This window comes from Colobus angolensis, unplaced genomic scaffold (genome assembly GCF_000951035.1).
Source record: "Colobus angolensis palliatus isolate OR3802 unplaced genomic scaffold, Cang.pa_1.0 Scaffold410, whole genome shotgun sequence".
NCBI classification, from domain to species: domain Eukaryota; kingdom Metazoa; phylum Chordata; class Mammalia; order Primates; family Cercopithecidae; genus Colobus; species Colobus angolensis.
The window spans coordinates 1,341,655-1,356,684 of NW_012117489.1; the positions used below are offsets into that span (position 1 = coordinate 1,341,655).

The 15,030-nt window shown below is 38.0% G+C and overlaps 1 protein-coding gene across 3 annotated transcripts in view; it reads right to left on the reverse strand.

Moving 5' to 3' along the window:
• The window catches only part of GTPBP10 (GTP-binding protein 10 (putative)), a 34,516-nt gene extending 20,113 nt beyond the window's left edge, over positions 1 to 14,403 (reverse strand). For 2 of the 3 annotated variants that reach the window (XM_011956204.1, XM_011956205.1), the window contains exons 1-4: positions 14,294 to 14,385; positions 8,381 to 8,574; positions 6,837 to 6,928; positions 6,161 to 6,305 (exon numbers count right to left, since the gene is read on the reverse strand). In XM_011956204.1, coding sequence (XP_011811594.1) covers positions 6,161 to 6,305; positions 6,837 to 6,928; positions 8,381 to 8,574; positions 14,294 to 14,326 — 464 coding nt within the window. In that variant the 5' untranslated portion in view covers positions 14,327 to 14,385. Of the gene's footprint in view, positions 1 to 6,160; positions 6,306 to 6,836; positions 6,929 to 8,380; positions 8,575 to 14,293 lie in introns of all 3 variants that reach the window. The other variant, XM_011956207.1, reaches the window with a different exon arrangement.
• Positions 14,404 to 15,030: the final 627 nt, after the last annotated feature.

Sequence of the window (15,030 nt, forward strand, 5' to 3'; positions counted from 1 at the left end):
AGCCTGCATTGCCAAGACAATCCTAAGCAAAAAGAACAAAGCTAGAGGCATGATGCTACCTGGCTTCAAACTATACTACAAGGCTACAGTAACAAAAACAGCATGGTACTGATACCAAAACAGATATATACACCAATGGAACAGAACAGAGGCCTCAGAAATACCCCCACACATATACAACCATCTGATCTTTGACAAACCTGACAAAAACAAGCAATGGGGAAAGGGTTCCCTATTTAATAAGTGGTGCTGGGAAAACTGGCTAGCCATATGTAAAAAGCTGAAACTGGATCCCTTCCTTACACCTTATACAAAAATTAACTCAAGATTGATTAAAGACTTAAATGTAAGACCTAAAACCATAAAAACCCTAGAAGAAAACCTAGGCAAAGGACATAGGCATGGGCAATGACTTCATGACTAAAACACCAAAAGCAAGGGCAACAAAAGCCAAAATTAACAAATGAAATCTAATCAAATGAAAGAGCTTCTGCACAGTATAAGAAACTATCATCAGAGTGAAGAGACAATCTACAGAATGGGAGAAAATTTTTGCAATCTACCCATCCGACAAAGGGCTAATATCCAGAATCTACAAAGAACTTAAACAAATTTACAAGAAAAAAACAACCCCATCAAAAAGCGGGCAAAGGATATGAACAGATAGTTCTCAAAAGAAGACATTCATGCAGCCAACAGACATACGAAAAAATGCTCATCATCACTGGTCATCAGAGAAATGCAAATCAAAACCACAATGAGATACCATTTCATGCCAGTTAGAATGGCAATCATTAAAAAATCAGGAAACAACAGATGCTGGAGAGGATGTGGAGAATGGGACCGCTTTTACACTGTTGGTGGGAGTATAAATTAGTTCAACCATTGTGGAAGTCAGTGTGGCAATTCCTCAAGGATCTAGAACTAGAAACATCATTTGACCCAGCAATCCCATTACTGGGTATACACCCAAAGGATTATAAATCATGCCATTATAAAGACACATGCCCACGTATGTTTATTGCGGCACTATTCACAATAGCAAAGACTTGGAACTAACCCAAATGTCCACCAATGATAGACTGAATTAAGAAAATGTGGCACATATATACCATGGAATGCTATGCAGCCATAAAAAAGGATGAGTTCATGTCCTTTGCAGGGACATGGATGCAGCTGGAAACCATCATTCTCAGTAAACTACCACAAGGACAGAAAATCAAACATTGCATGTTCTCACTCATAAGTGGGAGCTGAACAATGAACATATGGACACAGGGTGGGGAACATCACACACGGGGCCTGTGAGGGTATAGGGGGTCTGGGGCAGGGATAGCATTAGGAGAAATATGTAATGTAAATGACAAGTTGATGGGTACAGCAAACCAACATGGCACATGTATACCTATGTAACAAACCTGCATGTTGTGCATACCCTAGAACTTAAAGTGTAATTAAAAAAAAAAAATTAAAAAAAAAAAGTGTAAGAGTTCTCTTTTCACCACATCTATGTCAACACCTATTGTTTTTTGACTTTTCCATAATGACCATTCTGGCTAAGTTGGTAAATCACTGTGGTTTTAATATGCATTTCCCTGAGTATTAGTGATGCTGAACATTTTCTTATACGCTTCTTGGCCATTTGTATGCATATCTTCTTTTGAGAAATGCCCATGTCATTCATCCACTTTTTAATGGAATTGTTTTTTCCTTGCTGATTTGAGTTCCTTGTAGACTCTGTATATTAGTCCTCTGTTAGATGCAGAGTTTACAAATACTTTCTCTCATTCTGTAGGCTGTTTACTCTGTTGATTCTTCCTTTTGCTGTGCAGAGGATTTTTACTTCAATTAGGTCCCATTTATTTATTTATGTTGCATTTGGTTTGAGATCTTAGTCACAAATTCTTTGTCTAGGCCAATGTCCAGAAGGGTTTTTCCTACGTTTCTAGAATTTTTATAGTTTCAGGTCTTAGGCTAAAACCTAATCTATCTTGAGTTAATTTTTGTATCTAATGAGAGATATGAATCCAGTTTCATTATTCTACATTTGGATATCCAATTTTCCCAGCATCATTTTTTGAATAGGGTGTCCTTCCCCAGTTTATGTTTTTGTGTGCTTTGTTAACGATCAGTTGGTCTTAAGTATTTGGCTTTATTTCTGGGTTCTCTATTCTCTTCCATTGGTTTATGTACCTAATTCTATACTAATACCATGCTGTTTTGGTTACTATAACATTGTAATATAATTTGAAGTCACGTAATATGATTCCTCTGGATTTGTTCATTTTGCTTAAGATTGCTTTGGCTATTCGCGCTTTTTTGATTCCATATGAATTTTAGGGTTTTTTCTAATACTGTGAAAAATAATAGTGGTATTTTAACAGAAATTGCATTGAATGTGTAGATTCTCTGGGCAGTATGGTCATTTTCACAGTACTGATTCTTCCAATCCATGAACATGGGATGTATTTCCATTTGTCTGTGTCATCAACAATTTCTTTCAGCAGTGTCTGCAGTTCTCCTTGTAGAGATCTTTCACGACCTTGGTTAGGTATATTCTTAGGTATTTTATTTTTTGTAGCTGTTGTAAAAGGGATTGAGTTCTTGATTTAATTCTCAGCTTGGTTGTTGTTGGTGTATAGCAGTGCTATTGATTTGTGTATACTGATTTGGTAACCTGAGAGTTTACTGAATTCATTTATCAAATCTAGGAGTCTTTTGAAGGAGTCTGTAGGGTTTTCAAGGTATAAGATCATATGGTTGGCAAACAGATAGTTTGACTTCCTTCTTTCCTATTTGAATGCCCTTTTTTTCTCTTGCCTGATTTTTCTGGCTAGGACTTCTCTTTGCACACATCTTTGATTTCTTTCTTGGAATAAATGTCTACATGAAGAAATACTGGATAAAATATAAGCTCATTTTAAAGGCTTTTGATTATACTGCTAAATTTCCCTCAAGAAAGGCCCACCATGTATGAAAGACAGTACTAGGAATGGGGGTTACTTAAAACATTCATTCCTAAATCTCATTCATATATTTTCATTAAATTTATCCAACAAGTATTTATTGAGCACTGACTTTGTATCAGGCAACGTACTAAGCAATGAGACAAAATGATTCTCGCCTTCACAGAGTTCTTATTCAAATTTTAAGAAGGTATTTCAAAAACTCTGCCAAACTTTCACTTGGAATAATGGTGGAATATTCTGCAAATATTAATTTAGAATTCTATAAAAACTTATAAGCTGGAGGTATTTCAACAATTTCCCTCATTAAAAAAAAATCTTTCTGTAATGAATTTAAAATAAAATTATGTGAGGTTTCTTAATGACTTGTTTCTCCTGGAACATATGTTTTTTTCATACCCTGTTTCATCCAGGTTCTTAGAGTTTTGAAAAGCAAATTGTAGCCATTTTTATCCATAATTATTACTAGCTGGACTTGCTGGTTTCCAACATCCTCATATTTTCATAATGATTGAGCACATAATGCAAGCAACTATTTCCAAGAAGATCAAAGACAGAAAGATGATGCTAATGATTGAAGAACAGATATTTGAAATTTTTCTTGAAAAATACCCAGTGAAAATTTTAGAGGCTAAAATCCAGCCTATGCAAAGATCAGATTTGACAACAGCAGCACAAATCTGTTAGTTGTACAATAACTTTCTTCTATGATTCATTCAGTCCATTTCCAAAAGCAGCTAAAAGGATATCTACTTATGCCAGTATTCATAGTAGTAACTCTTCAAGAATAGTTGCCTAATTTAAAAACACTAGAAAACATATTAAACATTCTATTTAAAAATCTTTTTCCCCCATTCTCTTTTCATATGCTTAAGAATCCTGATGCTTTAATTACTGACAAATTTCAAACCTACTTCTGAGAAGCTTAGTATATCACTATATGCAGTTTTCCAGTAAGCTGGCAATATAATTATGATGAAGACAGCAGCTACAATTCATGGAACGTACAAAAATGCAAACCATGTCTTCTGCTGTAAATGCATTATCTTACCCACCAATGTTTTAAGGAAAGACCTATCTCCATACACTATTAAAAATGAGAAAACAAATGACGTAGTGGAAAAAAAAACAAACAAAACTACAGTGAAGGAAGAATAAGAGAAAAGAAAAGGAAAAAAAGAAGAGAAAACAAAGGCTTAGAGAGGCTGTATAATTTACCCAAGACCAGCTGGCCAGCCTCCAGAGGATTTGAGATCCTAACCTAAATAGTCTAAGCTGAGTCCTCCATGCCACTCCACTTTTATGACTAAGCCGTGCTAGGCTCCTCTTAGACTATAAAGTTTTCTCTTCAGAACTTGAAACACATTTTTATGCCAAATGCAATTGTGATTCGCTGGACTGCCAGGCTTGCCCACAAAACCCTATTATGCCCATAACGTTCCTGAAAATATAGAGGATTATAGAATTTATATCTAATAACTCTCATAACTGTGCTTTATTGAAAAAAAAAATGTGAATGGAAAGCCAGGATCACATCTTTTCTTGTTATAAATTTAGCAGGGGCCTCTGTGAACCCTAAACCAATGGTGGTAAGCTCTAGTGGCTGGTCAGGCAGGGCAAAAGGCGAAGGATTCAGACTTAAGAGTCTGGTAAAGAAGCAGTAAGATGCCTGAAGAGGAAGATGAAAAGAACTTAGAAAGGAGCTATGGGGAAGCAAAAATAGAACTAGGAATTTGAAGTAGGATGGTAACAAGGCAGTTTTCCGTATCTTGTTCTTAAACTTTCCATCTGAATAACTGTGTAATACTGTGATAGGGCCGGAGGGAGAGGGCAGGAGGGAGGGGGGATGGGGGAGAGACAGCAAATGCAAATTTAAGTTTTCTCTTCCTTTGTTTTTTATTTGTTGTTTTTTTGTTTTTTTTTCTGAGACAGAGTCTCGCTCTGTCGCCCAGGCTGGAGTGCAGTGGCATGATCTCGGCTCACTGCAAGTTCTGCCTCCCAGGTTCACGCCACTCTTCTGCCTCAGCCTCCTGAGTAGCTGGGACTACAGGTGCCCGCCACCACGCCCAGCTAGAGACGGGATTTCACCGGGTTAGCCAGGATGGTCTTGATCTCCTGACCTCGTGATCTGCCCTCCTCATCCTCCCAAAGTACTGGGATTACAGGAGTGAGCCACCGCACCTGGCCCCTTTATGTATTCTGTATCTTGCTATCTATCCCCTTCCAGTGTAGTAGCCGCACTGCAACTCCAGAGCTAAACAGCATTATTTAATGAAAGAATGGAGGCTGGTGGAAGAGGACACTCTTCTGAGGTCTACAGTACTGGGACTAGATAGATCCTAGGCAGAGGCAAGAAGGATATACAAACAGTCATAGCAGGATTCAATTTGGGAGCAACAGTGCATAAGTCTGAGGATTGAGATTGTCTGTATTGGTCTTTAGCCATTTGACTAATGATACTTCAATGTCTCTGTTAAGACCCAAAAGAGGCCGGGCGCGGTGGCTCACGCCTGTAATCCCAGCACTTTGGGAGGCCGAGGCAGGCGGATCACGAGGTCAGGAGATCAAGACCATCCTGGCTAACATGGTGAAACCCCGTCTCCACTAAAAAAAAAAAAAAAAAATAGCTGGGCATGGTGGCGGGTGCCTGTAGTCCCAGCTACTCCGAAGGCTGAGGCAGGAGAATGGCGTGAACCCAGGAGGCCGAGCTTGCAGTGAGCCAATATCACGCCACTGCACTCTAGCCTGGGTGACACAGTGAGACTCTGTATCAAAAAAAAAAAAAAGAAAAAAGACCCAAAAGAGTTATGTCAATCATTCTTCCCTTTTTATTTCCTTCTATATACTTTTAATAATAATATGGTTTGTTTGGATTTATTATTCTTTAATATCTGGTAACACTATTTAACCTTCTTATAATATTGCATTTGATTGATTTTTCTTTATGCATTCTCTAACATTTCCACTGATCTATTCAATTGCTCTGGTCTTAACTTTACAAATAAGCAATAACTATGAAACTCTATGTTGGTAATTTGAAAACAATATTTAGCAGCATATTTTTCTAGTACATACACAACAACCAAATTCCATAAATTTGAAAAAATTATGGCCCCAAATTACCATTTACATTTATTTCCTATTCAAGAACTATCTCTCTGAAAGTATAATAATAAAAAATGAACGATACTTACCCTACTAGGCCTACATCAGCTATAACTTTTAGATCAAGGTGAATTATTCGTCTCTGGCCTTTCAATGGTAAGAAATTTGTAAGTAATTTACCACCAAGACCTCCTTCAGCTACCAAAATTCTGTCATTCTCCTTATTGAGTTCTCCTTAAAAAGAGAGAGAAAAATATTTACATTAAAGATCAAAAAGTGAAATCACTAATGCAATCTATTTATTTCAGAAATACAGGCAAGGAAATTCAAAATTACAAATCTATAGATTAGTAAGTGGAATCACTAATGTAATAGTTTACTTCCAAAAATACATGCCAGGAAATTCTCAATTACAAATCTATAATAAGTAGAATCATTAACGCAATGTTGTTCTTTCAGAAAAACAGTCCAGGAAATTCCAATTTACAAATCTATTGAAAGTTCGACCCCAGAAAAACACTTCAGTAAGCAACTGAAAAGAGGCTAGTTATATATTTTAAGACCAAGCAAGAACTCTGACATCTTTAAAACAATCTTAAATCTAGTAGTCATTTTAACTTTTGTAAGTTTTAAAAATGCTCTCTTATAGAGTAGTAACTAAAATTGTTAGTTAAAAAACTTCTGAAACTCAAGAGAAGCTATTCCATTGTTTAATTTTAGAAAATGTGCACATTTTTACAACCTTCGAAGTTATAGTACACTCACCTATAATTTTACCGTTTTCATCAGTTACTGAAATACCCACAGGCACAGGGATTTCACAGTCTTCTCCTTTGGAGCCTTTCAGTGCACTAACTCTACCAAAAAAAAGTATACATATATATATGTATGCTTGTGTGTGTACACACACACATACACACAAAATGGTTACAAAGAACAGTAGCAATCATTTCTCTGGTTAATGCAGATGTTAAATGGTCAAACACAAGGTTTAAAAAAACTAAAATTATCTCTAATTATTTCTTTGCATTTTAGACATTATATCCCACTAAAATGGCACTGGGTAATGATTTAAGTCACTAAGCTAACCACCAAAGGTCATTTTAACCTGAAACTAAAATATTGCAACCATGAAATGAAGAGATTATTGCTACAATACAAATAAGGTAGAAAAAGCCAGGCATGGTGGCTCATGCCTATAATCTCAGCACTTTGGGAGGCTGAGGCAGGAGGATCTCTTGAGTCCAGGAGGTCAAGACCAGCCTGAACACCAAGCACAACCCCATTTCTACTAAAAAAAAAAAAAAAAAAAAAGAAAATTTAAAAATTAGTTGGGCATGGTGGCACACACCTGTAGTCTCAGCTACTTAGGAGGCAGAGGTGGGAGGATCACTTGAGCCTGAAAGGTAGAGGCTGCAGTGAGCTGTGACAGTGCCTACTACACTCAGCCTAGGCAACAGAATGAGACTGTGTCTCAAAAAAAAAGAACAAATGAATCTATAAAAAAACAAAAAATCCACCAAATAGCAAAGCTTCTAAAAAACTAACCTCGAAGGAGAGTACTTGCATTAAAGAAGGCAAATCTGGCTACTCTTAAACTGCTCATAAAAGAAAAAATTAGTACAAATGTTTTAGTAATTCTACTTCTGGGAATTTATCAAAATAATAATTGAACAAACATGTAAAATAGTATCTACACAGGATGTTGTACTATAGGTATAATCGGAAAAAAAAAATCAACAATAACCTAAATAGACAAACGACAAAATAAATTGTTATTTATTACGCAGGTATTCTGAATAATTTTGACATGGGAAAAAAAGTAAAAATAGCAGATTGTAAAATATTGTACTCTCCTTTTTGTATTCTAAAATTTTATGCACATAATTGCATTTGTGTAAACACACAGAAAGTTTTAGAAAAGTCAAGAAAAGGTTAATAGTGGCTATCTTGCCTTCTAATGGTAGTGGGGTGGAGTAGCATGGTTAAGACTGAGAAAGTTTTCTTAAAGGTTGTCAAAGATAATTTTAGAAGAAAATAGTGGGAACTCAGATAATTTTTCAACAGGGAAAGTGCAAAAAGAATACAGACAGACATTGGGAAAAGAAACGGACAAAAAGTTTTAAAACTCTGAAATATTCTTTAGTATCAGTCTTTTATGAGTTGAGACATTTTAGGCTTTTGCTCAATTATAAATACAGGAAATAATTTACTTCAAATGAGCAATTAAGTTTTTATTTTATAACTTAAAAAAAAATTTCCAGAAGGGTTTGATTTTTTAAAATTTAAGTCACTCAGTAATTACTTACTTGCTGTTTGCTCCTACTCCAGCCACAAACCGTTTCTGAGGATACTTGTCTTTAAGTTGTTTTAAAGTCATTCTGTTCCGGGCTACAACCCAGACGTCACCACCTTTTCCACCTTCTCCACCTAAACGAGGATAACCCATTCCACCGGGTCCTCCCTTGGTGAAGAGTCTTAGGTTATCGATGAAATTTCCATACTTAAAAAAAAAGAGAAAAAACATTTGTATACCAAGTGTATCAACCTGGAACCCCTTTCTAGTTCTTCCACTAAAACTTCTTTTTAAAAAATCGTTAATAGCTTTTTATATGCCAATTCTGTAACATCTTCTTAGCTCACCTCCACATCTCTGATCTGACACCCTTTCCCATTTGATTATTTCTCTTAAGTCCCTTTTAGTTTTTTCAGTTATCAATTATTGTCCCACTCATCCTGAGGGTTTCTGACTTGGCCCTGTTTTCATTCTACGCTTTTTCCCCTGGGTAATTTCTGCTTGTACCAATAACCATCACCTAGATGAGATATTTTCTATGTCCAATCTGTCGGACATTTCCATCAGGATGAAATCTTTTAATAGGATAAAGCAATGTGAGCAGAATGTGTATTTAATTTATATGTGAAATCCCCTAATATGTAACTTGTTCTTACATATCAGTTGAATAAATAAGAGCCACCTCAAAAATAAATGTTAACATAACAAAACCAAACTCTTCCCCAGGTAAAATCTGTTCCTCCAATGTTCTCTCAAATAATGGAACCATGGTTTATCTATTCATTGAGACTACACAAATGGAAATCTTTCAGACTACATCTGTTTCTTGTCCCAAAGCCCTACGCTCTTCTCTCCAGTACCAATGCCCTAGTACCTGCACCACATGAGCTCCTTTCAGTGTTTAATCATTTTTTCCTTATTGCATTCTCCAATTTGTTGTCTGAAGTATTTTTCTGAAATTGATCTGATCTCTAATAACGTTTCTCCTTTACTCAAAAACCATGCATTTAAAAAAATGCTTATGAAATAAAGTAAAAAATTCTTAGTACTACAGTTGACCCTTGAACAACACTGGTTGGAACTGTGTGTGTCCGCTTATACACAGATTTTTTTCAATAAATACATTAGAAAATTTTGAGCTTTGCAACAATTTGAAAAAACTTACAAACCACATAGATGGGAAATCCTGAAAAAAATTAAGAAAAGTTGTGTAATGAGTGCAAAAAATACACATAGATACGAATCTACTTTGTCATTTACTTCCATAAAATATACACATATCTATTTTAATTTTTAAAAAACGAGAGATGGGGTCTTGCTGTGTTGCCCAGGCTGGTCTCAAACTCCTAGCCACAAATAATCCTCTTGCCTTGGCCTCCCAAAGTGTTGGAATTACAGGCATGAGCTACTGCACCTGGCCACATATCTATTATAAAATGTTAAAATTTATCAAAACTTACACACACACTTGCAGACCTTACATGGCAGCATTTGCAGTCAAGAGAAATGTCAGCAAATGTAAAAATGCAGTATTAAATCATAACTGCATAAAATTAACTGTAGTACATCCTGGAATACTGTAATAATTTCGTAGTTACCTCCTGTAGCTATCTCAGTGAGCTCAAGTGTCCCAAATTGCCACCAAAAAGGCCATGTGATACTAATCATCTCTCCATGGGCAGTTCATCTTGCCAGTAAATTTTGTAAGTCAGTAAAAAGTGATCTCTCACAGTTCTCTTGCATTTTTCATCATGTTCAGTGTTACACTGTAAACCTTGAACAACACCATGGAACGCATACAAAGTGCCACTAGTGATGTTGGCAGTGCTTCCAAGAAGTCAAGTCATGACATTACAATAACAAGACGAATTGCTTGATATGTACCACAGATTAAAATCTGTAGCTGCGATGGCCTGCTATTTCAAGATAAATGAATCCAGAATAAAAATCAATGTAAAAAAAGAAAAAACTTCATAACCCACTGCTGCAGCTGTGCCAAGAGGTGTGAAAACTGCACTTTTTGTAAATTAACTTTTTATCTTGTATTGAAAATGCAACTTTTATGTAGATGCAGGATTGCTATTTTAAAAACAAAGACTCATACAATTCAAGAAAAAGTAAAGTTACTATATGACAATTTAAAAGCAAAAGAAATGTGAAGGATCTAAAGCTAAATAATTGCCAGCAAAGGATGATGTGATAATTTTAGAAAGACATTTGACTGTGGAAGACAGTGTGGGGATTATTCAAGGATCTAGAACTAGAAATACCATTTGACCCAGCGATCCCATTACTGAGTACATACCCAAAGGATTATAAATCATGCCATTATAAAGACACAAGCACACGTATGTTTATTGTGGCACTATTCACGATAGCCACCAATCGTGAATCCATCAACGATAGACTGGATTAAGAAAATGTGGCACATATACACCATGGAATACTATGCGGCCATACTGAAGGATGAGTTCATGTCCTTTGCAGCGACATGGAGGCAGCTGGAAACCATCATTCCGAGCAAACTATCACAAGGACAGAAACCAAACACCACATGATTCTCACTCATAGGTGGGAACTGAACAATGAGAACGCTTGCACACAGGGAGGGGAACATCACACACCAGGGCCTGTCATGGGGTGGAGGGCTGTGGGAGAGATAGCATTAGGAGAAATACCCAATGTAAATGACAAGTTAATGGGAGCAGCAAACCAACATGGCACATGTATACCTATATAACAAACCTGCACATTGTGTACATGTACCCTAGAACTTGAAGTATAATTTAAAAAAAAAAAAGAAGAAGAAATCGGTTTGGCTTTGGCTTTAGAAATATCAAGATAACAGGAGAAGCAGGTTCTGCCAACCAACAGGAAGCAGATGAGTTCCCAGACGCCATTGAGAAAATCACTGAGGAGAAAGAATATCTCCCAAATCAGGTTGTTAATGCTGACAAAAGTACCCTATTCTAGAAAACATGCTACAAAAGACATTAGTAAGGAAGAGCAGTGAGCACCAGGATTTAAGCCAGGAAGGGACAGGCTAACCCTATTGTATTGTGCAAATGCAGTTGTGTTTATAATCAGGACTGTCCTTCTCTATGAAGCTGCTAACCCCTCAATCTCAAAAGGGAAAGATAAACATCAGCTGCCAGTCTTTGCTGGACAAGAAGGCCTAGAGAACTAAAAACATTTTCTCTGGATTGGTTCCATGGATGCTTTCTCCCTGACGTCAGGAAGTACCTTCCCAATACGAGACTGACTTACAAAGTTCTTCTGATATTGGACAGTGCCTCCCCTCCCTGCTACCCAGAACCCCATGAGTTCAACACCAAAGGCACCGAAGTGGTGTCCTTGCCCCCAAACACAACGTCTCTAAATCAGCCTCTAGATCAGGGGGTCGCAAGGACCTTTAAGGCTCATTAAACATGATATTCTACGGAAAGGATTGTCAGCTATGGAAAAGAACACCGATAGAGAAAACTTCAGGAAAGTCTGGAAGTATTACATCATTGAGAATGTCATTGTTATTGAAAAAGCCATGAAAGCCATAAGCCCAAAACAATAAGTTCGTGCTGGGGAAAACTTCGTCTAGGTGTTGTGTTGTAACGTCACAGGATTTACAACAGAGTCAGTTAAGGAAATCATGAAAGAGACTGTGGATATGCCAAAAGCGGCGGGTGAGTGGGTAAAGGACTTCACGACATGGATCTTGAAGAAACTCAAGAGCTAACAGACATCAAACCAGAGGAATTAACAGAAGACAGCTTGATGAGTGCTTCAGATCCAGTACCAGATAACAAGGAAGAAAACACAGAATAAACTACCAGAAAAACTAACATTAGACAAGCTGGCAGGAGGGCTCCTATTATTCAGGACTGCTTTTGACTTCTTTCATGACGTGGATCCTTCTGTGAAACAGGCACTGAAACTAAAGCAAATGGTGGAAGAGGTACTGGTACCCTATAGAAACATTTTTGGGGGGGAAAGAGAAAAGCAAAAGCATGACAGAAATTGCGACGTGCTTCCATAAAGTTATACATGGTGTGTCTGCCTCTCTTGCCTCCCCTTCCACCTCCTCCACCTCCACGTCTTCTGCCACTGCCACCCAATATAGCAAGACCAACTCCCCCTCTTCCTCCTCAGTCTACTGAACATGAAGACAATAAGGATGAAGACCTTTACAATTCACTTCCACTTAATGAACAGTAAATATATTTTCCCTTCCTTATGACTTTCTTAGTAACAGTTTCTTTTCTCTAGCTTAATTTATTGTAAGAATACAGTACATACTATATATATAACCTGTATGTGTCAACTGACTGCTTATGTTATCAGTAAGGCTTCCAGCCAAAAGATTAGTAGTCGTTGTTTTTGGAGGGAGTTGAAAGTTATATGAAGATTTTCAACTGGGGGGGGGCACCTCTAACCCCCATGTTCTTGAAGGGTCAACTGTATATCCAAAGCTACTAAATACCCTTCTGGTTATCTTTTTTTTTTTTTTGAAACAGGATCTGGTTCTGTTGCTTGGGCTGGAGTGCTGTGGCACTGTCATAGCTCACTGCAGTCTCAAACTCCTGGGCTCAAGCAATTCTCCCACTTCAGTCTCCGGAATGGCTGGGACTACAGGCACCACACCACCACCCCAACTGTTTTAAAGATGGGGTCTTGCTATGTTGCCCAGACTGTTCTTGAACTCCTGGCCTTAAGGGATCCTCCCACCTCAGCCCCCCAAATAGCTAGAACAGCAGGTTCACGTACCATGCCTAGCTCCTTCCTGTATCCTTTTCTTTTGCTCAACACTTCCTCTCTTCCTCTTTGCTCTGTACTACATGAAATACTGCCATTTCTACATGCCATTCTGCTCATGCTTTTCCTCTACTTAGAATGTCATTTGTTTTTCCTATCATAAATCCACCTAAATGTTATATTTACTAATGTCCTTCTAAATTCCTCTAATCAACTCTCTGACTTTGCTGGCTCTCCCAGCAATTTGATTAAATCTCTATCTTACACCTTTATAAATCTTACGCTGCATTTAGTGTTTACCTGTTGCCTTCACTGACTCAAGAATTTCTTGTAGGTAAAGGACTTATGTATTAACTTCTTAGGTTGTTAAAATAACTTACGGAGCAATTTCTTAAATTCATAATCCACATCTCTAGTCATTTAGGACAGCAATTACCAAAAACATCTGGGATTTTTTTTTTCAAAAAAGTTGAAATATTGACCATTCTGATATACTCGAGGAGAGTTTCTACAGTTCCATTAAATATATAACACTTTTTTCCTGCTCTAGATAAATCAGATTCAGGGGCTTAGGAGCCTTATTTAAAAGGAGCATTCTACTCCGGTCGTTAGAAATAAAGTAATGGCCAAAACATAACGCAGGCAACGTTTCACAAAACATTATTAGTAGGTAAGTTTTTTTTTTTAATTCAAAGTAGTTGTAAATTTTTTCGGAAACGATTCTTAATACCCACAGTACACAAAAATCGACCTAAATGTTCTGCAAAAAGGCACATCAATTAAACGCTTTCGTGTCTTCATAAAAATCCATTAGAAAAACCTTAGTGCACTCAAGGAGAAATACATAAAGACAGGCTGTGGATATTACTTAAAGGAAGAAAAAACCACAACATTTGGGCCACAGCAGGCAGGTATCCCAGTTCCTCATGCCACGTACACACGATGTCTCTAAACAACTTCAAACCCTGCCCCCAAACAACCGTCCTAACCACGCCAGGTACACACACCATTATCACCACTTACTGGCAAAGCGCGACTACAGGAGGGGCGGAGAAGTCTATGGGAAAACCAAGCAAGCAAGAGGCCGCCACAAAGAAAGTAGTGGAGAGACAGGTGAGCAAGGGAGAACCACAGCCGTCAGCGCTAAGGGGACCAGGTTGAGGGGACCCGCACGGACCTTTCTGAACAACACGCAACTGCAATGGACCATGGCTGCAAGAGACCTGGAAACCTTCTTGCCGAAGCCGCACAAGCCCAAGTACAGCGCGGCCTTTTGACGTCACCACCGGGCGCCGTCGCGATTTCTCCTCCGCCCACACCGGCGGACTGGCGCATGCGTTTTGTGGTGCTCTGGAGAGCGAACAGCGGCATGCGCTGTGCAGTGCAGCCCACGGGTGTGGCGGGAAGTCGTTTTCTCTTAAAACACGAAGATAATCTCGAGAAGCGGTGGGACAAAGGACAGTAGGGCGCAGGTTGCGTGCCTCAGGAATTAACATTTTGAGTAGAATGGAACTAAAGACCCAGCGGCGTTGGAGCAGCTTTTATGCTAATTGAAGAAACTAAGAAGCTTCACCCTCAGCGTGAAAAAACCTCCAACGGACCATAAAACCAAACGCGTAAAAGAACAGAAACTCAACTGGGGAAAAAGAACCCCCAAAAGCCGTTAGTTCAGTGACGAGCTGAGTAGTCTTCAGCCAAAGCTTCCAGGAGACAATAAATTTAAAACTTGCGGCGGCACAAAATTTTATTGAAAATAATGTCAGGATCTTGAGTTCTGTTAAGAGGACTCTCCTGTGCAGTAAGAGAAAGAAGCTTCTTGGAGTCGGGAAGACGTGTTCTTATCCGTCATTTGAAGCGTGCCTTTGTGAGAACTAAGACACGATGTGAAAACCCCTCTCTGTCTTGATGATTTTT